At 40.1% G+C, this 27665-nt stretch overlaps 1 protein-coding gene across 4 annotated transcripts in view; it reads right to left on the minus strand.

Moving 5' to 3' along the window:
- The window catches only part of tenm1 (teneurin transmembrane protein 1), a 232381-nt gene that overhangs the window by 167995 nt on the left and 36721 nt on the right, over positions 1-27665 (minus strand). For all 4 annotated transcript variants that reach the window (XM_014137549.2, XM_045692309.1, XM_014137548.2 and 1 more), the window contains exons 2-3: positions 25609-25882; positions 14794-15054 (exon numbers count right to left, since the gene is read on the minus strand). In XM_014137549.2, the coding sequence (XP_013993024.1) occupies positions 14794-15054; positions 25609-25825 (478 nt within the window). In that variant the 5' untranslated portion in view covers positions 25826-25882. The remainder of the gene's footprint in view (positions 1-14793; positions 15055-25608; positions 25883-27665) is intronic.

The following is a 27665-nucleotide window of genomic DNA, read 5'->3' on the forward strand; positions in this document are numbered from 1 at the left end:
CCCAAAAAGGGCACTCTGACTTTTTAGACACACCTGTGCACAATCTTATCGCTTCAAGAGCAGTACATTTAGCCAAAAGCACTTCATACATCATGGCGACGGAGCCAATCTTTATTTAGATGGGTCATCATTTGTATTCCTGACAGCACAATAGTGGGTGAGGAAGGCTAATTCTCAGGGTGGTTAGTGTGCACTCTGCGATAAGCTTGACTCGCGGCAAAGGGAAAAGCACCTATTATGTGGATTTTCAATTCAACTCCTCAGAATTGCCTGCTGCCTGTGACACAGCCATGTGTTTGTTCAGAGCAGCGACACATATCACTTTTTAGGGGCCTGCATGAAGGGTGGAAAGGTCTCTGCTAGTGTCAATATTTCAGATGCTGCTCCATTGCCGTGCCAATGTTTTATTTCACGTCACAGACGCACAGAGGAATGGACTGCATTGGCAGAGTGAGGACACTCTTGAAATCTTCTACTACTTGGAATGATCTTTCAGGTCAGCGAGCGCTTTTGAGTAATCACAGCAGTGCTCACCAACCATGCTATCTCAGATATTGCAAATGTGTTTTTGGCAAATGTGTTTGGACAACGCCTTAGGGAAATATTGAAGTTTTGCGTTCAGCATCTCCAAACCAGAGAGCTCTACCAGCCTAACGATTACGCCAATGATGCATCCATTTTCCTGGGTCCCGAGAGGAATGCTGAATATCTACCGCCATCAAGAGGAGAAAGCGACATTAGCCAGAGGGCTCGTTCTGACAGAAAATCCTTAACATTATCAATGAATCATTAAGATAAGATGAATCAATTCATATAAAGGGAATTAGTAGGCCTACTGTAAAGGTTTATGTCAATAACATGAATATGGAGCTACCCATTTTTCCCATACCCTTTTCCTCTCTACCTTTTTCAGACATGCGCAAATCAAACATTTTGATGTTGCCATTTCATGATGGAGTATCAAAGAGGATATCAGCTTATCAGAGTAGTAAGCATTTGTAAATGTTCAGCAGGTGAATTCTCATCATGTGAAATAATGATGAATACTGACATTGGAATCTAATGTGGGAGGACTGGAAACATTGGTTTGTCTGTTTAAAACCCCATGATCTAAGACGACCATGTTGCTTCTGCATGTTATGACTATCATCATTAGCCTGGACTATTATACTTTAACATGTTGAATGAGATTAATTACATTTTTATTCTTCTGTTTCCCATGCATATTATTTCCACTGTATCCCACTTGCATGGTAAGTGATAAGTTAATGTAGATTTAGTTACTGTAATGTTGAATTAAATTAAAGTTTCAAACTTGGTATGAAGCCATACAAATCCATGGACAGAGACTAAACACACTTGCTTCCTCTGTTTTATTTGAGGCATGTTCATAGAAAATCTTGGTCTAGGTTTATAGGATAGTGTGCAGGCCCTTTATTGGTTTTACGTTTCAATAAAACAAACATTAACATGGACCTGGACACTGAATTTACATACGCAGGTTGAATACCAAAGGGATCCAGTGTTATATATATTAGCTTTCTATGGTCTTAGCATTCCATTCGTCTGTCTCTGCATCCCAGGGGACCAGTACAGATGTTCCTGCCTGAATCAGATGCTGTTTTATAACACAACCATTCCATTCATGCAGTCATTACACCATAACACTGAATATGTGCACCAATGGACACATAACAACAGCGAGCACAAACAAATAATCGAGTGTATTCATTTCATCAGAGGAATAGAGGTGATTCAATCTATTCATTCTTCAATTAAATTCCGCAACTACAAATTACTGATAATTAAAATTGTCTGAACCGTTCCATTTCTACCAAACCTGTTATTATCATTTTCTATAACAGTATATCTTTATCACATGGCACATATAAAACATAATCACTTTGAACAAATGTGTGAATTTGCATTTAGAGAGACCAAGAAGATGAAACCTCCCATGCTTTGCAGAACCCTAGAGAATGAGACACAATGCAGGCATAAAAGTGGTGTGTGTGTGTTTGTGTACGCGTGCATGCATGTGTGTGTGTGGTGTGTGACAGCAGCAAGAGCCAGCCCCAGTTTGCCAGCATTACGCATTCTGTCGGAGGTCAATCCATTATCATTCCTGACATTTCAAACAGATAAGAGCCCACCGCTGCCATTCTATTACCGAAATCATAATGGAATTTGGGGACATTGCAAATAGATGTTTGACTTTGGCGGATTAAGGCAGAAAGCTCCATAAGAAAATGTTATCAAAGGCCTGTTGACCAAACAAATGAAACAGGTGTTGTTCTGTGTTTTCCAGGGAAGACAGTAGCAATGAGCATCTGCAGGGGAGGGGAACATTATTAGCATTTGGGCCTAGTGGGAGTGTGCTCTCTCTCTCACACACCCCTTGTACAGTGTATAATGTAGATTTTCCAGCATTGTTATCCAGGTTCTCATTGAATTTCAAATAAATCCCCAAGACAGACCTAGTTCCAAGTGGCAGGAAACGAAAGCCGATAATTAAGAGTGTTGGATAAAAATCTATCAGTCCCCCCAACCCCCGACTGCAACGACCGCAACGGAACCAGAAGAGGAGACTTACATGTGGATAATATGCAATTGAAATAAACCATTTAAACTTTAAATATGTTGAATCCCTTTTCTGTGCTTTGTTTTACGAGATTTTTGCTGCCCTTGAGACTGTTAAAGTGTTGAATGTTAACCTCCCTAATTACACAAACAAGCAGCAAATGAATCTCTCCAGTGGAGCCAGGAGAGCCAGATGTGTCAGTCCTTTAGAAAATATGTCCATTCCCCAGAGTGATGCCTCCATTTACGATGTGACTGAAGCCTTATGCTTTCTTCCTAAAGCAAGCCACATTATCGCCCGCTCTCACCGACACTCACTGGGAGAGTTGTGCTGTGTCTGTGTGCGGCAACAGCATCATCATCTAGCCTTATGAGTAGGAGGGAGGATGGCATAAAGCCTGTCAACCAAGCTGAAGATAAACTACTGCCACAGTTGCAGCCATGCACAGAATAAAAAGTAATTCTGATGAAAACCACAGCCAAGGTTTGTTTGATTATAACTCTGAAACAAGACCATTTTCTATCTCTTCTAAAAGAACCACGGAGAAGACCTTAGTCCAATGAACGCTCAGAGAGATGCTGGAAGAGACATACAATTATGGCATTTCCTCTTCACTAACAATGCAACTGAAGAGGGCATTGATTTTTGTGAAATGTTCATTTTCCCCAAAACGGAGTTTAAAAACTCCAAACGCCACTTTATTTCCTGAGTAATGTAAGAGAATCAAAACAATGATCATTATGATTTGGTGGGGCTGTCACCTCTGGAGAGATCTATGAATATAAAGTTGGTGCAGCTCATAAAGTTAGGTCTTGGTGGTGTCGGATTGAGATGAGGAAGCTTATGCATTTCATAATTACATTTTGAAAAAGACTGTGCAAGCCAGGGAGTCAGAAGATGCCAACCGTCTATATTTAATGAGGGTCAAATTTAGAGCTGCCATTTTAACGTTGTATGGAAGACCCAGAAAAAGAGAATAGGCTATTGCTTATTGTGGTCATTAAGCTGACATTCCAATTTGAGTTCCAACTCCTGAATGAAAAACCCTGCTTAGACTTGTAACTGCTCTAAGAGCCATATGAGGTCTGTTAACTTGGCTGCGTCTGATCATCACTAATTTATGTTATTTTTGAGTCCTTTTCATATTTCATGGTGTGAGAGGGAGTGGAGCAGGAATATAGATAGAGATGGCTTTAAGCCAAAGAGAACAGCTCTTGAGAAAAGAACAGAGGGCAGAGAAGGGAGGAAGAAATGGTGAGAGGGGGGTCCAGGAGGGGAGAAGGGGGAGTTGGGGTCAACATGAGATGTACTGGCGAGGGTGAACGTGTTTGGAGCAGTGGATGGCGGATGAAAAAGGACTAATAGGAATAAGTCCATGACTGCCAGGAATGTGGGGAGTGTGGGGGTTGGCAAGAGTCATCATCTAGGAGTAATGATGGCAAAGAAGCGGCAAGGAGGAATTTATGAGTGAAAAGACACAGGCAGGGCAGGCATTGTTAACAAGCATATCCAGTGGCAGATTGCAGATGAGGGAGTTTTCTGTGGAGGAGAATGATATGGTCAAGATTAGGAGCTCTTGCAGCTTAATATGTTGGTCTGGATCTCTTCCATTGTGTCTGTCTGCAAGCAGTTTCCTGCTTACTGAACATAGCTGTTCAGAGCAAAGTTGGAGAGAAAGACATTTGAAGTAGTAAAAAGGGCACCGTTTTGATGGGTGACTGTTCAGAAGAGGAAGACGCCTTCAGGGTGAAAGACAAAAAAAGAGTCGTTTCAGCAGGAAGAGGGCCATATACAGTGCATTCGGGAAGGTATTCAGACCCCTTGACTTTTTTCACATTTTGTTACATTACAACCTTATTCTAAAATGGATTAAATACATTTATTTCCTCATACATCTACACAGAATACCACATAATGACAAAGCGAAAACAATTTTGTAGACATTTTTGCAAATGTTTTAAAAATCTAAAACTGAAATACCTTATTTACATAAGTATTCAAACCCTTTGCTACGAGTCTCGAAATTGAGCTCAAGTGCATCCTGTTTTCATTGATCATATTGAGACGTTTCTACAACTTGAAACGTCTCAATATGAGTCCATCTGTGGTAAATTATATTGACTGGACATGATTTGGAAAGGCACACACCTGTCTATATAAGGTCCCAGAGCAAAAACCAAGCCATGAGTTTGAAGGAATTGTCCATAGAGCTCCGGGACAGGATTGTGTTGAAGGAACAGATCTGGGGAAGTGTACCAAAATATTTCTGCAGCATTGAAGGTCCCCAAGAACAAAGTGGCCTCCATCATTCTTAAATGTAAGAGCTCCAGAGTTCCTCTGTGGAGATGGGAGAACCTTCCAGAAGGACAACCATCTCTGCAGCACTCCACATATCAGGCCTTTATGGTAGAGTTGCATGACGGAAGCCACTCCTCAGTAAAAGGCACCTGACAGCCCGCTTGTAGTTTGCCAAAAGGTTACCTAAAGACTCTCAGACCATGAGAAACAAGATTCTCTGGTCTGATGAAAACAAGATTGAACTCTTTGGCCTGAATGCCAAGGGTCACAATCCCTACGGTGAAGCATGGGGGTGGCAGCATCATGCTGTGGGGATGTTTTTCAGCAGTGACTGGTAGACAAGTCAGGATCAAGGGAAAGATGAACAGAGCAAAGTACAGAGAGATCCTTGATGAAAACCTGCTCCAGAGAGCTCAGGACCTCAGACTGGGACTAAGGTTCACCTTCCAACAGGACAACAACCCTAAGCACACAGCCAAGACAATGCAGGTGTGGCTTCGGGACTTGTCTCTGAATGTCCTTGAGTGGCCCAGCCAGAGCCTGGACTTGAACCCGATCAAACATCTCTGGAGAGACCTGAAAATAGCTGTGCAGTGACACTCCCCATCCAACCTGACAGAGCTTGAGAGGATCTGCAGAGAAGAATGGGAGAAACTCCCCAAATACAGGTGTGCCAAGCTTGTATTGTCATACCCAAGAAGACTTGAGTCTGTAATTGCTGCCAAAGGTGCTTCAACAAAATATTGAGTAAACGGTCTGAATACTTAAGTCAATTTAATATTTCTGTTTTATTTTATAAATTTGCAAATAATATAAAAAAACTGTTTTTTCTTTGTCATTATTGGGTATTGTGTGTAGATTGATGTTTTGATTTTAGAATAAGGCTGTAATGTAACAAAATGTGGAAAAAGTCAAGGGGTCTGAATACTTTCCAAATGCAATGTGAATGAGCAGGAAAAATCGACTGTCATTTTTCATTTTGTCATTGAGTTGGATGACTGCCTCCCACCCTGACAAAATGTAAGCCCTTTAGTTCAAACTTGAATTAGAAATTGTCAGATATTATCCCACTGGGCAAAAAACTGGTTGAATCAACATTGTTTTCATGCAATTTCACCCCTAAACTATGTGATGGTGTTGAATCAACGTGGAAAACTGACTGGATTTGCAAAAAGTCAACAACATAACGGGGGGGAAAATGGTGACAATGAATTTCATGTTGAATTCACATTAGTTGACAACTCAACCAAATGTAAATCAAAACTAGACGTTTAACTGACTGAATTCTGTGCCCAGTGGATTGGTTCCTCGAGTTGAACCCACCCAGAGACACAGATCATTAGGCTACATATACAGTACCGTAGGCAGTATATTCCAGTATACTCTAAAATGAAGGGAAACCGTAGCAGCTCCTACACATGGTGGCTTCAGCATGTTCTTCAGACAACCAACCAATGCATAAAAAGGAGATACACATTATTTCGTCAAGACTCATTTGTCATTTGCTCAAATGGATAACATCGACCATCTCAGGGTGGTGTAATGAAAACAAGCAACTATCCACAAATGCAGGCAATATGTCTATCAATGTGTCTTCAGAGTCATCTTCCAGCTAATTGGTTGGCCTTAGCCAATCAGATCTACTAATGAGTGTCTAATTGATACTCAGCTGGAGGTAAATTCAGGATGCACAGCGTGTCTCCAGGGCTGGATTTACACAGGCAGTCCAATTCTGATCTTTTGCCCAATTATTGGCAAAATGTCAAAAGACGCAATTAGTGAAAAAATATCAGAATTGGGCTGCCTGTATAAACGGGAGGATCAACGTAGGAGGATCAACGTAGAACAACACTGTAGTAGAGGACTTCATCCTCTCTCCCCAGCCTAGTAGCCTGAACTGGCAGGTGGATGACCTCCTCATGTTTGTTCAGCAGGACACTGATGGTGCTGCAGTCAGCACACATGTCAATTATCACCAAACAAACACACTAGCTAGTGTTAGAGCTGGGCCTTTGCAGTGGGGAAACTGTACCAGCTAGCACATTTCACCCATTCTTTCATTTTAACCATTTCCTCAAATTTTAAGACAGAGTGGTATAATAACGGCACTTATCCTAAAATGGAGCCTCATTTCCTGTTCTCTGGCTTGTTCTGATTAGGCTTTAGATATTGAAAATTAAATATTAATACTGGAGGGTTTTAAGAATTCATTAAAAAGGCATTATTTTATAAGTAGGCAAATTATGTTGAACAATAATAAAACAGCCAAAGGGCTCCCTAAATGTACACATTTTCATCCATTCATCATCTATTTGTATCTATCCATCTATTGCCCTGTGAAGTATATTATGGGTAAATTGGAAATAAAATACAGATGTAGGATCTTAGTTTGATCACTCTTTTGTTTCTGAGAATTTGCCTGCACAGCAGGAAATGCAAACTTGATCAGACTTGATTTGCCCTAACAAAAAATGTATCAACCCCTACAAAACATGTCTATTCATTATAATCCACACAATAATTCACATTTCCTGTTGCTGCAGGATTATTTTCCTGCTGTAGCAAACTGGCTCAAATTAAGATCCTACATCTGTAACTACACATCAATTGCATTCAAAAGAGTATCATTCATAGCCAGGACAGACAGGCTGCTCTAGACCTTGGAGACAGCATCAGGCGGCAGTGGCAGATGTAGAAGCCTCAGCTTTGACATGCAGGCTGTTCCAGCAGTCAGACAGCAGAGGCAGACACATATGAGGGATCTCTCTTGGTTGCTACCTTTAGCATTAATCAGGCTCATCATCACTGGAGCTGCCTGCTCTGAAGTCTCTAATATGGGGCGAAAAAAGTAAAGTCTGATTCAACACCCTCCTCAGTGTACATTTCCCTCACAAGAATGGCATGGTAATTCTGCAGAATAATACACTTTTTTTTTGTTTCTGTACTGTGGGGTTGACGACAGAAACGCTCAGGATGCAAAAGACAAAGCAATGAGATGGAATCACTGGAAAAATAATACATGCAATAATACAATTCAATCAGACACGTAAAATATCCTATATCCAAGACAATAAGTCCCACAATGCATCAGAAAGATGTCACTTTCTGATGCAGACAGGCTGACAGTCTTGACTTGAGCACACTTAGAAAAAAGGTGCTATCTAGAACTGGTGCACCTACCATATATACAGATGTCCCCATAGGAGAACCTGGTGCACCTGGTGCACCTACCATATATACCATATATACGGATGTCCCCATAGGAGAACCTGGTGCACCTGGTGCACCTACCATATATACCATATATACGGATGTCCCCATAGGAGAACCTGGTGCACCTGGTGCACCTACCATATATACCATATATACGGATGTCCCCATAGGAGAACCTGGTGCACCTGGTGCACCTACCATATATACCATATATACGGATGTCCCCATAGGAGAACCTGGTGCACCTGGTGCACCTACCATATATACCATATATACGGATGTCCCCATAGGAGAACCTGGTGCACCTACCATATATACCATATATACGGATGTCCCCATAGGAGAACCTGGTGCACCTGGTGCACCTACCATATATACCATATATACGGATGTCCCCATAGGAGAACCCTTTGAAGAACCCTTTTTGGTTGCAGGTAGAAACATTTTGTTGAACCCTTTTTTACAAAGGGTTCTACCTGGAACCCAAACGGGTTCTACCTGGAACCAAAAAGTGTTCTACCTGGAACCAAAAAGGGTTCTCCTATGAGGACAGTGTCACGTTCTGACCAGTAAAGGGGCTGTTTGTTATTGTAGTTTGGTCAGGGCGTGGCAGGGGGTGTTTGTTTAGGGTGTTTCGGGGTTGTTTGGGTTATGTTCTATGTTAGTGTATTTCTATGTTATTTCTAGTTGGTCTATTTCTATGTGGTGTTTATTGGGTTGACCTTCAATTGGAGGCAGCTGCTTCTCGTTGCCTCTGATTGAAGGTCCTATTTATAGGGGTGTTTGTTCTATGGGGGTTTGTGGGTAGTTATTTCCTGGTTTAGTGTTTGTTGCACCTGACGGGACTGTTTGGAGTCGTTTGTTTTTGTATACGTGTTTATTTTGTTTTTCCTTCTTCAAATTAAAAAAGAAGATGAGTATACATTTTCCTGCTGTGTTTTGGTCCACTCCTTACGACAATCGTGACAGACAGCCGAAGATTCCTATTGGAACCCTTTTTTAAGAGTGCATAGTCCAATCAGATGGACTGTCTACTCCAAATACAGACATACGATACACCCCAAAACTTCAAAGCCCACATCTGTCATAAATCTAGACAACATAGTCTCTTTAAATATTGACCCCTATAATCAGACCATACATTCAGCCAGCCCTGTCGTTACAGTGGGTAACTTCCCTGATCATTAAAACCATCATCATTACAGCCAAAAAACATTAAGTAAAAGGGCACAAGCTAATATCTAATGATAAACAAGCTAGCATCCTAAGAGGAATACACACCACGGTATTCTGTCTAATGCTCTTAATTCATCTCATATTTAACAGTTTGGTTTAATCCTTCCCTTTGATGTTTTCCTGATGAAATTGTTCAAGCTCGTCTGCTTTATTTAGACTGATATGGCTCATACGTTTCCATAACGGAGTCAGTCATTAGGAGGGTATTTGATGTGTCCGTCTTCCGAGGGTTCGTGTGTCTCACAGCCCCCAATCATCTCGTCTCAGAGTAGCCAGAGGGAGAGGAGGATGGCTCTGATGTCGACACTTTACATTAAACTGATGAAATTCATTCAAAGATGTGAATCCATCACACAATATCAGTCGTGGCATATGGGGGCCGTTAAAATATTAATAATTAATAGAATCATCTTATTGAACCACTGCAGAGCTCAGGTTCTCATTTTCTCATTTTCTCATTTTCACTCCTGCCAATTTTCCGGCATGAAATGGAAGGGGGAGAAAACAAATTGAACAAATAATACCTTTTTGGTATGAATTTTAGATTAAGGCTTGTCACCTGTTAAACTTGTATTAAATTACATGATGGACAGTTTGGGAGATAACTTTGTTATCACCACAGCTTGAATACAAATTTTATATAGAGCATAATTCATATAAATGAGATATATTTGACAATGCAGAGGAATGAAACCCAGACGTGTGGATTCTTTATGTTTTTTTACTTTCTACAAGATACTGTCATTGTCTCCCGGAAATCTGATCCAAATGTAAAGAACAAGGCAGTTAAAATCACATTTGAAACATGCAAAGAGTCCCTGTACTAACTTTCTTCTGCACAGAGAATATAATCAGCCCATGACTACTTATGTCTGTTTCTGGAGCCCTTCAGACACACAGATAAATGTGGTCCTGATTGTTGCCTTATATTTCTATTTAATTGCCCAGGGACGTGTTGTAGTACCATATCAGCTAAAGACCCTCTGAGGTGACGAATGGAATGGTCGATAATTCACCAGAGGCTGGGCTTCAGGAGCTAAAAGCCAAATGCATTTACACAAGACGTCCAGGGGACCGCTGTACATGGCCTAATCTCACACCAAATCCCACAAGACCACTCCTGGAACGGATCCAGGCCAGTTTGTTATGTGGCATTCCACCAAGAGAGGAAACAAACTTTGTTGTTTGTGTACAGCGTAGTACTTACTCTGTACACATTGGCATGAACAACTTAAACAAATTGATTTTGCATCATTGTATATCAAAACAAGGAGGCAAAAGATTGTTCTAGGTCTGATAAAGTATTACACTAAATAAAACATAAAGACAATATAAAATGTAGTAAAACTTTAGATGGCAAAACAGCTCTGAGCTACATTTGCAATATCTTTGTAAGATAAATACAATATACATGGATTGGAATAAAGGCAAAATTGTAAAATCCTCAACATCATGACACATTTATGATGTAGATCAACTCTACAACATTTTGTCTTGTAACAAGAATACTGTTCAACCCATCGACAACATCTATACTGTAGACCTCATCCGGAAAATGAAGTATACATGAGCATCATACATTAATGGGAAGCAGTTTCGGATGATTTATACCGTCTGTTACCCATCAGCTATTTAACCCCTCACTTCAAACCATTCAGTGAACATTATTAAACAGAAGTACTTATAAAGCATGAACTGGATTGATAAATGAAGAATGCATTAATTGATAGATAAGAACACAAATACATACAGTATGAAACTTGAACTTTTGAAACACAGGGTCAAATTGTTGTTGGCAAATCCTTTCTTTTAAATCCATTAATGACCGAGTGAGTTACTCCTGTAGTTTTGTTTGTTAATGTATAATCTGTCACAAAGTCTCACTTTACAAACAAGGAGATATTGATCAGATGGGAATCTTTTCCTTCAATAATTTTGTTTGCGGAGTTTTGGCTGTTTCAGCTCTGAATTTCTCAGGAACATACAAAAAAAAGCTAAACCCTTTGGTGGTGTCACGGTTGTCATAGGAATGAGCGGACCAAAGTGCAGCGTGTGTGTCATTCCACATTTTATTTATACTGTGAAACTATGCAATACATAAATAAACTGAAAGACAAAAACAACAAACCGTGACGCAGAGGTGAAACATACACTACTCAAAATGAATCTCCCACAAACCCAGGTGGGACAAACACCAACTTAAATATGACCTCCAATTACAGACAACGATGACCAGCTGCCTCTAATTGGAGATCATCTCAAACAAAGCCCAACATACAAATACAAAAACTTGAACAACCCAACATAGAAATACAAAACTAGAACATAACATAGAAAAACTCAACTAGAAAACCCCCCTGTCACGCCCTGACCTACTCTACCATAGAAAATAACAACTTACTATGGTCAGGACGTGACATGTGGTGCAAGGCACAGGGGGAGGTGACGCATACAGCTTTATGTTACTCCTATGATTGACACCAGTGAAAATGTAGGCTCATGCAGGGTAATAGATACACACAGCGAATATGACTCAAGATGGAATTATTGTACAGCTATTCTAGAATCAAATTATCAATATTTCCTAGGGTCTGCATAGAATGTACTGTAGTTAGCCATCCATCAGAGAGACATACTGTTCATAACATGAAAGTGCCCATGCACTACTACTACTACTACTACTACTACTACTACTACTACTACTACTACTACTACTACTACTACTACTACTACTACTACTACTACTACTACTACTACTACTACTACTACTAAGGTATGTTATGATTTCTAACACTGCTGGCCAAGGGTATAACCTCAACTATTTTCTTGAGGACAACCTCACACATGCATGTGACAGCCACAATGGGGCCTAATCCATCAATGTTTGGCGTTAGATATCGTTGTGTTTGTTCTGAAGGTGTACAGAAGCCTAGAACGAAGAGGAGGGTTTATGGCAATCAACCAAATGTGCTGTATGATATATGAACCAAATATGCTAATATATAATGTTCAGCCTGACCATAGCAGATTTTCAAATAACACTTCCAAACCCTTGAAGAACCGGAAAAAGCCACTCCTTCCCAAATCAAAGAATAACAAGACGCCTTTTCATTCATTCTTAGCCTTCATGCTTGTCTATGGTGCATAGCATTAATTTCTACACTCATCCACAGTGGTTTTACATGCATGGTAATCCTTTACAGAACAATAGTTGTATTTACCCAATATAAGCTGTGAAATACCAGGAGAGGACAGAGTACTGTGGCATCAAGTAGCCAAAATATAACAAGAGCAATTGGTTCCTTCCAAGGGAGTATAAAGGTCAGATCCGTTCAGAGTAAACTGATAAATACTGCATTAAGAAACAGTGATAATATTTTTCTACATGGGGAGGAATAGCATTAGATACTTTAATAGTGAGGAGCCAAGACATTAACTCAGGGAGGGAGGTAAACTGCATCTGAACCTCCCTCTGCGCTGCAGCTCATTAAAATTGCAGATCACATACATCATCAGTGCCATGCCAGTTCAAAACCCCATACTGCTCTTCCTTTCCATTGGTCTGTCAGTCTTAACAGATCAGCAGGAGTCAGGGACGGTAAGAGAAAGACAAGGCCCACCATATTCCCACTTCAAACACAGCCTTTTTCCCACCACAAAGCAATATTTATTCCCTAGAGTGATAATCGTTCTGACTGAGAATAAATAAATGCTGAGGGACATTCTGGTGCAGATAAAGACAATAAGGCAATATTAATAATAAAGCAACAACAATGACAACATTGTCTCTGTAATGACCTCAGCAATTAACGTGGCCATGCTTCCCAACAGATATACACTGAGTGTACAACATTAGGAACACCTGCTCTTTCCATGACATAGACTGACCAGGTGAATCCAGGTGAAAGCTATGATCCCTTATTGATGTCACTTGTTAAATCCACTTCAATCAGTGTAGATGAAGGGGAGGAGACAGGTTAAAAAACGATTTTTAGGCCTTGAGACAATTTAGACATGGATTGTGTTTTTGTGCTATTCAGAGGGTGAATGGGCAAGACAAAATGCCTTTGAACAGGGTATATATGGTAGGTGCACCAGTTTGTGTTAAGGACTGCAACACTGCTGTTTTTTACATGCTCAACAGTTTCCTGTGTGTATCAAGAATGGTCCACCACCCAAAGGACATCCAGCCAACTTGACACAACTGTGGGAAGCATTAGAGTCAACATGGGCCAGCATCCCTGTGGAACGCTTTCGACACCTTGTAGAGTCCATGCTCCAATGAATTGAGGCTGTTCTGAGGGCAAAAGGGGGTGGGGGGTGCATCTCAATATTACAAACGTAGTCTCAATGTTTTGTACACTCAGTGTTTTAACATTCACAAATGCACATTTCTGGCAGGATAAATAGTCAATGTGAAGGCTAAGGAGTACATTAGAATGGCAGTAACATTGCATCACAGGGGACAGTACCCTCCAGTCCACAGCTTACAATCTCAAAAACAACTCATCTGCACCTGTTTATTAATAATGTTCTCTGGTGACGCTCTATTTCTTCCATTATTACCACAAATGACATCATGCATGAATCTCGTGTAAAAGCACTTTGAGACAAACATTCAAAATAACAAGCTGATATAAATCAAATTATTACTTGATTTATTCTCTCCTCCACATACTGTATGTTTTTACAGCTGTTGGAGACCTGAAATGGGTAACTGACACTGCTGTCTGATTTCACATTTTGAATGGACCTCAACATGAGAAACGAGGCTGCTACAGACTCACTCTTTTCTCTCATCAGACTTGACCCTGGAAAAGGTTCCTCACACAAGCAAACTTAATTTCACACTAACGTTCTGCCTCTCACTGAAGAGTGTGCATAGCGAATTAAGAGCGTGACATCCCTGATACAAATATCACTTCTCTTGACGATCAATAGACTGAGCCTGCTCTTTGTTTGCTTTCATTACCTGCTGAATGAATCCCCGGGTCTTCAAGATAAATACATACCCCAAAATCATTATATTCCTCAGTATACACTGTCGCAGTACACACACTGTCACTTTATGGTGTATAGTACAGTAGGTCCCAATGCCTTGAGGACCTTGCCGCCTTACAATAGGTTTTACCTGACACCTTGCAATAGTGGTCACTATGGAGTTCTTGGGTTGACATCATGGACAGATTTGGTGGAAAACATAACAGAAGTGTTTAGCTTTACTGCAGCGGGACCCATTTTCATTATTTTCATAGCGAAATTATGGGAAAATAGTGGGATACACAGCTACCTATTGAACAAAGCTCAATCCTACGTACAGCATAGTTATTAACAGGTTATGAACAAAAAATGGATTCTTGTTTTATACCTTTTGATGAAATGATAAGAACACACAGACAGTGGGATATGTAAATAAATGGTGTATAACCCCATGGTGTTGCAATTCCCGTGCCATGTGGTCTTACCGTTCTCACCGTCTGACTTCCTCTCCTGCTCGGTGTCAGTGAGAGACAGGACAGAGTTGGCTCTGCTGGACAGACAGGAGCTGTGCTCCGATTTAATCTCCTGCATCCAGAGTCTTAGGGCGTGGTCGGGCGAGGGCCCACCCTCCGTCTCTGTCTCCACATCAGAGCCCATACCCAGTGGGTAGCCATGCTGGGGGGTAGAGCGAAGCTCTGCCTGGTAGTTGGGCCGCGCTAGCTGGGTGGATTCACAGAAGTCCATCTCTAGGAGAGAGAAAGGAAATAACAACATCAAGTCACATACTTTATGTATAGCAATATGAACTAATTTATTTTCATATCTCCGCCAGTGTTTTATGGTGTTATATTATTTCATATATCAAAACAAAGAATTATAGTGTACACTGCAGTAAGTTCATCACTGAAGAAGCTAATAATATTTGAAATAAACAGGCACTGCAAGAGCCAAGAGGACACTATTTTGAAAGCTACAGTACTTGGTAGAACTGTTGTAATGCCACCAATAATGGAACGCTAGACAGATATTGTCAGAAAATACTTTAGAATGTAATACTTTCTGGCTTTATTTAAACCATTTGGCTATTCATTCAAATTCAGAAAATGCCTGTAAATGGCTCACCTTTAAACATCAATCATTGAACAACCATCTACAGATCATTCTAACTAAATGAGAAACAAAGACTGTTTCTATTATAATAATACCGTGAGATAATTCATAGTGACATATGGTTTCAGGGACGAAATGCTGTGAAGTAAATTGAGTTTTTCCCATTGATCTCCCAAATAAAGCAACGGAAAGAGATATTTTTGGTGCTCACTTACATATCCCTTGGGGAAGTGCTCACCAAACATATGAAAATTGTTTCTAAGAGTCAGATTTCTTTACAGAGAATGGGCTTTATAGTTATCACAGTATCCACTATGTTGTCATACTCTATTTATTGAAAGGTAGCTGGTGGCAGTGAAAGCAGATTCGCAAAGGCTGTTCTAGAGTGCAACATGCCATATTTTTGTCAATGCACATCATTTTGAAACAATGTTTAGTCCACATTTCGTGTTTGGTGAACAGAACCATTTTAAAACGGAACATTTTACTACTGTACGTTGATACCTATCAGTATACTGTGTGGTACACAGACCTACACTGGTATAGCCTGGGTAAAACTGTTTCTGCTCTCTTGCCAACTCCTTATGGAATTGATCCTTCGCTAAGCCCTGCCAATCGCAGTGCTCCGTTGGATAGCAACTGTCATCAACCAGGCTCGCATCCGACCTGCCTCAGACAAACTCACATTTCACATACAAGGTTTAAATGGCTAAATAATTGATAAGTGCACCAGGGGTACTTGCGACTGTGATTCCTGAAATGCAGAGCCTATTTTACGAATTCAAAACACTAGTTAGTTAGCTAGCCAGTCAATATAACTTGTTTTATCCAAATGGATGTTAGCTACCTAAGTTAGCTATATTATGAATTTAACTCTCATCTGTTGTCAACATCAAATTTTATTTGTCACATGCGCCGAATACAACAGGTGTAGACCTTAATGTAAAATGCTTACTTATGAGTCCTTACTTAACCAACAACGCAGAGTTTTAAAAATGTAAGTAAGAAACTAGCTAAAGAAACTAAAGGAAAAATAGTAACACAATAAAAATAACAATAACGAGGATATATATATACAAGGAGTACCGGTACCGAGTCAATGTGCAGGGTTACTGGGTATTCGAGGTAATTGAGATAATGTACATGTAGGTGGTAGGGGTATTCAAGGTAATTGAGATAATGTACATGTTGGTAGGGGTATTCGAGGTAATTGAGATAATGTACATGTAGGTAGGGTATTCGAGGTAATTGAGATCATGTACATGTAGGTAGGGGTATTCAAGGTAATTGAGATAATGTACATGTTGGTAGGGGTATTCGAGGTAATTGAGATAATGTACATGTAGGTAGGGGTATTTGAGGTAATTTAGATAATGTACATGTTGGTAGGGGTATTCGAGGTAATTGAGATAATGTACATGTAGGTAGGGTATTCAAGGTAATTGAGATAATGTACATGTTGGTAGGGGTATTCGAGGTAATTGAGATAATGTACATGTAGGTAGGGGTATTCAAGGTAATTGAGATAATGTACATGTTGGTAGGGGTATTCGAGGTAATTGAGATAATGTACATGTAGGTAGGGGTATTCGAGGTAATTGAGATAATGTACATGTAGGTAGGGTAAAGTGACTATGCAGAGATAATAAACAGAGAGTAGCAGCAGCGTGTGTGAAGAGTGTGAAGGAATGTGAATGTATGTGTGTGTGTGTGTGTGTGTGTGTGTGTGTGTGTGTGTGTGTGTGTGTGTGTGTGTGTGTGTGTGTGTGTGTGTGTGTGTGTGTGTGTGTGTGTGTGTTGGAGTGTCAGTGTAGTATGTGTGGGTCAGTGGTTAGAGTCCAGTGAGTGTACATCGAGCCTGTGCAAGAGAGTCATTGCAAAACATTATAATAGATAATAATAAAATAAGGGGGTCAATGCAAATAGTCCGGGTAGCCATTTGATTAACTGTTCAGCAGACTTAAGGTTTGAAGTAGAAGCTGCTAAGGAGCCTTTTGGTCCCAGACTTGGTGCTCTAGTACTGCTTGTTTTGACTGCATGCTGACATTGCAGAGCCATTCAGTGGCTAGCCACACTATTTTACCAAGTTCCTGTGAAGCAACTGTTATGACAGTCCACCACAACATACCAGAGAGGCGCCTGATTAGCAAGGAGTAGTCTGTGTTTAAGAGGGCGGGGCTTAGCTGAGGGTTAATTGTCATGCTAAACACATCAATGGGCGAATTCGTTTTGCATGGCCCAGTGCCCCGATTTTGCTCATTTTCGACCATTCCATTGGTCCTAAGGAGAAGTCTCTTGCCTAATAACAATCATGTTTGGCTTGACAATGACAATGGAGCTGGCAAAAGCACAAACCGATCTGGGACCAGGTTAAATCTGGTACATTTTGTCTACCATTTTCTGTAACAATATTTACATTAGTAGAGTGGTACATTCTCTTGTTCTCTCTTCATTTGATGTTCCGAAATTGGAGAGGCATTCTGGAAGTGTGTGGATGCTGTGAGTATTCCCACAGAATGAGGTGTTAGGAGCACCATCTGTTTTCACCACCTCCAGATCAGGGATGGGTGAACAGTAATTCCCCCAGTTACCTTTCAAGACAGAATACAATATGATATCCTTCAAAATAAATAATTCAGGACTAAGAATACTAATTTTAACTCACAAGCCAGATTTCTAGGTCATTGTTGGCATGGCACAAAAAGGCAAGTTTTGTTTTCACTTGAAATACTCTATGTTACGAAGCACTTCATTTACTTAATCTGGTACACTTCTTCCATGTCAACTTTACACCTCTATAACAGGTGTGACCTTGAGCGATATTAACTTGAGCTGTGAAAAATGTCTATGTATATCCTTTTCAAAAAGAAATGAAATTACTCCAGAGAGGATGATGCATCCTATTTTATTCCTAATCTGTTCTGCACTGTTTGGTCAAATCATAACTTCCAACAGTAACAAAAAGAACAGTGCCCAAAGCTTCAGCCGTAAACCCAGAATGTAGAAAGACCAAGGTTTAATCTTTCATTATGATTTATCTGTTTATTTCTTTATTGGGATCCCTGTTAGCTTATGCAGAAGAAACTGCTACCCTTCCAGGGGTCCACAAATAAACTTAAAACACTGATAGACAAGGACAGCCACACACATTTAAAATAAAGCTATATACAAACAATGCAACAACAAAAATAAAAATACAAAAATAATGTGTGTGTTAGTGTATCTGTTTTTGCATATGTTTGTACGTGTCCCCGCAGTTCCATGCGTTGGTTTTTTATCCATTTTTTAAAGGTAAATTTGCTGTTTGCGTGAGTAATTGGAGATGGAAGGGAGTTCCATGCAATCATGGCTCTGTATAAAACTGTGCATTGACTTGAATTTGTTTTGAACTTGGGGACTGTGAAGAGACCACTGGTGGCATGTCTTGTACGGGTGTCTGAGTTGAATGTTTTTGATAATGCAGACAATCTGGAATTTGTCACAGTATTATTTCTCATAAAAACTTGAAGAGAAGCCGTAAATCTCTCGCTAACCCTCAAACGGAAAGACTGGCATGCATGTTGTTGATGTTAGTTCTGTATGTGCAGTTAAGGGCAAGGTGTGCTGCTCTGTTTAGAGCCAGCTGCAGCTTTGCTAGAGATTTCTTTGCTGCACTTGATCATATTACCAGAGTAATCAAGATGGGACAAGACCAGAGCCTGAACAACTAGTACAGTTGATTTATGTGTAAAAAACACATAACATCTTTTTATAAACAGACATACCCCTCCCCATCTTCACAACAACTTTGTCAATATGAATTGCCCATGATAATCAACCATCCAATGTTTTACCTAGGAGTTTAGCTTCCTCAATATCCTCAATGGTCACAACCTTTATCTAAAACTCCAGGTGAGGTTAAGGCCTTAGAGAATTTTTAACGAAATACAAAGCTTTTAGTTTTAGAAGTATTTAAAACCAGTTTATTATTAATCACCCATTCTGATACTGACTGTAACTCCTTTAGAATTTAGAATTTGTGTGAGCTCACTGGCTTTGGGTGCTGACATGTAGAGTGTGGAATCATCCGCATACATACAGTGCATTCAGAAAGTACTCAGACCTCTTGACTTTTTCCACATTTTGTTACATTACAGCCTTATTCTAAAATGGATTAAATTGTTTTTTTTCCCCTCAATCTACACAAAATATCCCACAATGACAAATAAAAAACTGAAATATAACATTTACATAAGTATTCAGACCCTTTACTCAGACAAGCACCTTTGACAGCGATTACAGCCTCGAGTCTTCTTGGGTATGACGCTACAACCTTGGCACACCAGTATTTGTCTTCTCTGCAGATCCTCTCCTGCGCTGTCTTGGCTGTACACTTAGGGTCGTTGTCCTGTCGGAAGGTGAACCTTCTCCCCAGTCTAAGGTCCTGAGCACTCTGGAGCAGGTTTTTATCAAGGATCTCTCTGTACTTTGCTCCATTCATCTTTCCCTCGATTCTGACTGGTCTCCCAGTCCCTGCCGCTGAAAAACATTCCCACAGCATGATGCTGCCACCACCATGCTTCACCATAGGGATGGTGCCAGGTTTCCTCCAGACGTGACACATGGCATGCAGGCCAAAGAGTTCGAGCTTGGTTTCATCAGACCAGAGAATCTTGTTTCTCATGGTCTGAGAGACCTTTAGGTGCCTTTTGGCAAACTCCATGCAGGCTGTCATGTGCCTTTTACTGAGGAGTGGCTTCCATCTGGCCCCTCTACCATAAAGGCTTGATTGGTGGAGTGCTGCAGAGATGGTTGTCCTTCTGGAAGGTTCTCCCATCTCCACAGAGAAACTCTGGAGCTTTGTCAGAGTGACCATCGGGTTCTTGGTCACCTCCCTGACCAAGGCCCTTCTCCCCTGTTTGCTCCGTTTGGCCTTGTGGCCAGATCTCTGAAAAGTCTTGGTGGTTCCAAACTTATTCCATTTAAGAATGATGGAGGCCCCTGTTTTCTTGGGGACCATCAATGCTGCAGAATTGTTGGTGTCCTTCCCAAATCTGTGCCTCGACACAATCCTGTATCAGAGCTCTACAGACAATTCCTTTGACCTCATGGCTTGGTTTTTGCTCTGACATGCACTGTCAACTGTCAGACCTTATACAGACAGGTATGTGCCTTTCCAAATCATGTCCAATCAATTGAATTTATTACAGGTGGACTCCAATCAAAGAAGGGGTCTTTCCGAATGCACTGTAGTCATTCTAGTTTCATGTAAGATCAGTGGCAAATCATTTGTAAAAATAGAGAAGAGTATTAGCCGAAGGCAACTGCCCTGAGGGACACCGCACCATTCTTATCTGATGTTAGAGAAGCTTCCATTGAAGAACACTCTCTGGTTTAATTGGAAAAAAACTATACAACCATATGATGGCAGGTAATGTAAAGCAATAGCCAGTCGGTTTTTTTATAACAATTTATGATCAATAACATCAAAGGCTGCACTGAAATATAACAATTAAGCTCCAACTAGCATTTTATTACCCATTTATTTTAACCAATCATCAGTCATCTGAGTCAATGCAGTACAAGTTGAGTGCCCTTCTCTATATGCATGCTGAGTTAGTAGTTAACTTCTCTGAAAAAAGAGCATTGTATTTGGTCAAACAGCTAACAAAGAACAGGCAGCAAACTGATTGGGCTGCTGTTAGAGCCAGCAAAAGGTGCTTTACTATTTTTAGGCACTGGAATTACTTTAGCTTCCTTCCATACCTGTGGACACACAATCCTTTAGAATTTGGTTACAGAGATAGAAAATCGGGGTGGCAATGCAGTCTGCAACAATTATCAATAGTTTCCCATCAAGGTTGTCTATACCTGGTGACTTATTATTGATGGATAACAATAGTTTTTCCACCTCTCCCACAATAACTTGACCAAATTCAAAACAGCATTCCTTCTCTTTCATTATTAGATATTTTATACAAAGTGATGATGGTTCACTGTTTAATGTTGTCATTTCACTTTTAGTTTTTTCTACTTTACTAGTGAAATAGTGGTTGAAATGATTGGCAATATCAACTTCAATGAACGATGGAGATTAATTTGGTTTTCTGCCCATAATATAATTTAAGGTACTCCAAAGTATTTTTACGTTGTGTTTTATGTCATTTCTCTTTGTTTGGTAATATAATTTATTCTTCTTTTTGTTAAGTTTAGTCACAACATTTCTCAACTTACAGTGTGTCAACCAAACAGCTGAGCAGCCTGACTTGTTTGCCACCTCTTTTGCCTAATTTATTTGAACCATACAATTGTTCAATTCATCATCAATCCATGTGGCTCTAATAGTTATCACACTTAGTTTCTTAACAGGTGCATGCTTGTCAACAATTGGAGCAAAGCTTTGCAGCATTAGTGAAGATATACATTGCCAGTCAAAAGTTTGGACACACCTACTCATTCTAGTCCTAAAATGACCTACATTGTAGAATAATAGTGAAGACATCAAAACTACGAAATAACACATATGGAATCATGTAGTGGGCAAAAAAGTGTTCAAAAAATAAATAAATGTTTAAACAAATCAAAATATATGTTATATTTGAGATTCTTCAAAGTAGCCACCCTTTGCCTTGGTCCTTGTCCTGTTGAAAAACAAATGATAGCCCCACTAAGCCCAAACCAGATGGGATGGTGTATCGCTGCAGAATGCTGTGGTAGCCATGCTGGTTAAGTGTGCCTTGAATTCCAAATAAATCACAGACAGTGTCACCAGCAAAGCACCCCCACACCATAGCACCTCCTCCTCCAAGCTTTACGGTGGGAAATACACATGTGGAGATCATCCGTTCACCCACACCGTGTCTCACAAAGACATGACAGTTGGGACCAAAAATCTCCAATTTGGACTCCAGACCAAAGGACACATTTCTATCAGTCTAATGTCCATTGCTCGTGTTTCTTGGCCCAAGCAAGTCTCTTCTTCGTGTCCTTTAGTAGTGGTTTCTTTGTAGCAATTCGTCCATGAAGGCCTGATTTACACAGTCTCCTCTGAACAGTTGATGTTGAGATGTGTACGTTACTTGAACTCTGTGAAGCATTTATTTGGGCTGCAATTTCTGAGGCTGGTAACTCTAATGAACTTATCCTCTGCAGCAGAGGAAAATCTGGGTCTTCCTTTCCTGTGGCGGTCCTCATGAGAGCCAGTTTCATCATAGCGCTTGATGGTTTTTGCGATTGCACTTCAAGAAACTTTCAAAGTTCTTGAAATTTTCCGTATTGACTGACCTTCAATGATGAACTGTCATTTCTCTTTGCTTATTTGAGCTGTTCTTGCCATAATACGGACTTGGTCTTTTACTAAATAGGGCTATCTTCTGTATACCGACCTACCTTGTCACAACACAACTGATTGTCTCAAACGCATTAAGGAAAGAAATTCTACAAATTAACTTTTAACAAGGCACACCTGTTAATTTAAATGCATTCCAGGTGACTACCTGATGAAGCTGGTTAAGAGAATGCCAAGTGTGCAAAGCTGTCAGTTTTGATCTCTTCACTACAATTCTACAATGTAGAAATAGTAAAAATAAAAGAAAAACGAGTAGGTGTTCTAAAACTGTACATTTTAGGTCAATTGGTTTAGCAACAGTTTTAATGGATTTGTCAGGGCTGCACAATAATCAGGCGTAGATCAGAATCCTGTGTGACTAGATTCAGTAATACCAGCCTGTGGCCATGATGTGTACTCAACACTGTGGTGCGGCTTGCATATGGAGAGGTGTCGTCTTTCTTTAAACTGCTCTTGAGAATCCCTCACCAAGGTGACTTGCCTGACCTCACTCTCAAGTAATAATCTCTACACTAATTACGCCAGTCAGGAACCCATGTCCTTGACCAATTTCTTGTCAGTGAATATCTCTCTACGACCTCCTGCCCCTTAAAATCACAGCCGCGAAATGGAGGCACCAGCGGAAAATGGACACATAAATGAGCACAGAGAATGTTCTCTTCTCCACGAAAGGGGCTGAAATCCTGTGCATACTGTTTTGCTATCAATCTGTTCAGGTTGAAAAAGCTGCTGCTCCGAGCAAATGCCATTTGTTCATTTTATGCAGTTTCCAAGGTAACCAGAACAAAATGTTTTGTTCAGTGTATAATTTGAATACCGCAATACATGGGAGCATAAGGCCGATTTGAGCTCACATTTGCAGTTAAAACAAACCAATAGATGAAAATATGTATTTTCATCATTCGCATAGGTTTGAAGGTACATCTAAAGAAAAGAAGATACTACAGTATAAAGATTATCATTTGATTAGAAATATGTCACTGTTAATCATATCGATGTGAGGGATATGAAGTTCAGGTGTTATTCATATGTATGTAAAATGTGCCTTTAAATAGGCAAGTACTGTATGTGAAATAAATATTAAGTGTTCTCTTTCGAAAGTGTTAAATCATCATTTGAATTAGAAATACCTACTCTAATCTTCTAATGATCAATCACTGATTGGCATCATTAGAGAGGATCCTCATATAGATTATAATGACATCATGGTCATTATACCAGACTCATAGTTTCAGCATGACTATTTTGTTCTCCAATTATTCTCTTCAAATGATATCACAATGATCAAGGAATGTGTCATGTCAACTATATTTCACAACTGCATTTGTTCCAGGACTCCATGAGAAGAGACAGAATAGGCTTAGAAGAACTTGTATGTAAAACCATAAGAACAGCAACACTGATCAAAGTTGAACTACGGCGGTACACGTGTACTATCACCATTACGATAATGTTCTACGGTAATCTGTTTTTGTCCATCTTCTGCACCTGTACATACTTATGCCCAATAACCTTACAAATAGCTTTCGTATAGGTCCTATGTAGAATTGACATAATAAAATACAACTGTTGTGAGGAAACCTTACAGTAGCTCCTATAAATCATTATTTTCCAATGACACTGCCGTTTCTGATTGTGTTGTTGCCCGAATCTCACAACCGCTTGTTTTCCCCCGATATCAGTATTGGCCATCACAGCCAAGAAAATATAGTTTTTTGTCCCAGATTTCTCTTATCTGGGCATCCCTAGTAACCATGAATCTTTGACAAGTAATAAAGCAATATGGAAATGTAGGAAATTACTCTTACCTTATCAAATGTCTTATCAAATTAGAAATGAGTCTATAATAATTTCAAGACGTATAATGTGTATTGTGAAAGGTAAACATTCAACCAGTGGTTTAGATGGGACCTGGAATAACCTCCTTTAATCTCCATAGTGGTATTTCATGTCTTCCTGAAGCAGACCAGACCCTGAGACATTTTCATGATGAACCATCAAGAGACAGTGATGACATACTGCACAATGTCTCCAGTGAACAAGGTAGATAACAACGTAGACTGCAATGGAAAACTGAGTAAAAACATCTCCACTCAAACCATTCATAATTCTTTGAGTTTTGACCTTGATTACATTGTTTTCCCCGCAACACTAATTTCTTATTCTCATTTCCTAACGATAGATATGTTTAGCGTGGATGAACTAGAGGTGTGATTGTGTTATTTTCTACAGAGAAAAAGTCAATTCAAACATAATTATGCAATCCCTCCGCCATACCCATCCCACCCACCAAACCCCAACACAGCCCTAAGGTGTTAAAGAGCTCCTATGTGTGACTGACTAGGAAACAATTGACGGAATAACTGAATTACCTCTAATTCACATTTTTTGCAGCAATATACAACCCGAGTCTACCTTCCACATTAGCATGCAATACTTCCATAGTCACTGCAGCAGCAGAGCAAAGTTTTCATACATTTACCAGGGGATATGTGGATACGGGAACATGAGATTATAAAATTCATTCTGCTAGCTGCAAAGTCATGATAAGCTGCAATGTCTTATCATGCATACAATCAGTTATCCAGTCACACTGCATTTACCTGTTTCCCCTGCAACCTCTCTGCCATTTTGACTTCATAACTGACCATAACCTGTGTGCAGGGAAAACTGATTAACCTGGAATGTCAAAACTGGAACTTGGGAGTTTATCAATAACTCAAAAATGGAACAGGCATTTACATAATAAATGCCCCCATTGCTGTTACCAGTTAAAATGAATTGCTATTTCAATTCAATTACTATTTAACAATCTCACTTTGATTGGTTAAACTTGTTTGTGGTTTGTGGTGTTATGCCGTACCTCCAGTGGGCTCGTCCACTGTTTTCCGCTTGGCTCTGTGGCTGTTGTAGTTGAGTCTCATCTCTTGGCCATAATCGGGCAGGGTCTCTCGGGATGTGTAGGATTTGCAAAGGTTCCTACCATCCTCGCTTTCGTCTGAGGAGCTGGTGTATGCAAGCTCCATCTCATTCCGGGCCTTGGATAATGACTGGTAAGGCTTACAATCCATCTGCTCCATGACTGGCAACGCTGAACCAAGCTCATTCAGTCATGGGATCCACAATGCAAGACCAATCTGGAGGAAGAATGAGAGTGGAGACAGAGTACAGATTTAGAACAATTAATATACCTCACACATGGATAATGTTGTGTCTCAGTATTGTGAGAAAAAATATATCACTCAAGTAAAAAGTAATTATTTGGATATTAGTGTCCTTAATCAGCATGTTCCTGTTCTAAGGGATTGCTGCTGGGTGGTGTGGTAGAATATTGAGTTGCTTTAACAGACACAGGGGAGGAGAAGCCGGACGGCTACCTGTCCCAGACCTGCTGTTTTCAACTCTCTAGAGACAGCAGGAGCGGTAGAGATACTCTCAATGATCGGCTATGAAAAGCCAACTGACATTTACTCTTGAGGTGCTGACTTGTTGCACCCTCGACAACTACTGTGATTATTATTATTTGACCATGCTGGTCATTTATGAACATTTGAACATCTTGGCCATGTTCTGTTATAATCTCCACCCGGCACAGCCAGAAGAGGACTGGCCACCCCTCATAGCCTGGTTCCTCTCTAGGTTTCTTCCTAGGTTTTGGCCTTTCTTGGGAGTTTTTCCTAGCCACCATGCTTCTACACCTGCATTGCTTGCTGTTTGGGGTTTTAGGCTGGGTTTCTGTACAGCACTTTGAGATATCCGCTGACGTAAGAAGGGCTATATAAATACATTTGATTTGATTTGTAGGAACAGATTGCGAGATAACTTTAATTTTCAACAGAATCTGATGGACTGCTATCAAATACGATGACATCAATAATGTGGTGAACAATGTAGTTCTTGCATCCTAGAGCAATGTCTTCTTACACACTACTTAAAGTGCCAATATATAACTTTTTGAGCGACCTGACTAAATTCCCAGAAATGATTATAGATCTATCATTCTAGTTGAAAGCAAGTCTAAGAAGTGATATATCTGTTCTATGTGCGCTATTTCTATGCTTCCTGTTCTTACGTTTTGTTTTTGCATCTTTTACTTTCGGTTTTATACACCAGCTTCAAACAGCCGAAACAACAATATTTTTGTTTATGTAAAATATATTTCACAGCGGTTTAGATGAAACAATGATTGTCTACACTATACTAGCTTATTTTGTTACATAAACTGAAATTAGCCAAACTATTACAGTTTTAGCAACCCAGGAAATGGCGGAGTGATTTCTGCATAGTGCAACTTTAATATAGCAGGGTTTGAATTCTCAATCGTATCCTAACATCACATCCTGATACCTGGCACTATTTTTAGAATCAGTATTTATCATTAGCATTATCCAGTAGTAATATAACAGTAGCACAATGATGAATACTGTTATTTTGCATCTGTGTTCTACTGCAGTTCATCACAGCACAGTAGTGTTTTGCTGTGTAGTGTAAAGCACATTGGTAACCTTGACATGAACCCGTCTGTTCTGCCCTGAGCTCTGCTTGGGCTGACATTTCTATCATTGCCGCCTGACAGCCACTAAACCTTGGCCTTGACCCAAACACTCGCCCCGTGAAGCAGAGAGTATTGTCTTCACCCCATTGTCCTTCTATCCTCTGGGAACAGACGGGGAAAAACTTCCCATATTACAAATTTCAGCAAGAAATCAGAAGAGGCTTCTGACAATGTTTGCCCTCTGACATTTGTAATCTTTAACAGCATTCAAGACAAATATGACAATCAAATGCTCATTAGGCTGTGCCATCTTTACCCGGCTTGTGGTAAAAGGTTATTAATTGCAAGTTCAGTACATATCTTGCTTGACTAATTGGCAGTTGAAAGCATTTTAATGGGCCATTTGTATTCTGTGCTGTGGCCAG

This window comes from Salmo salar, chromosome ssa13, assembly GCF_905237065.1.
Source record: "Salmo salar chromosome ssa13, Ssal_v3.1, whole genome shotgun sequence".
Lineage (NCBI taxonomy): Eukaryota > Metazoa > Chordata > Actinopteri > Salmoniformes > Salmonidae > Salmo > Salmo salar.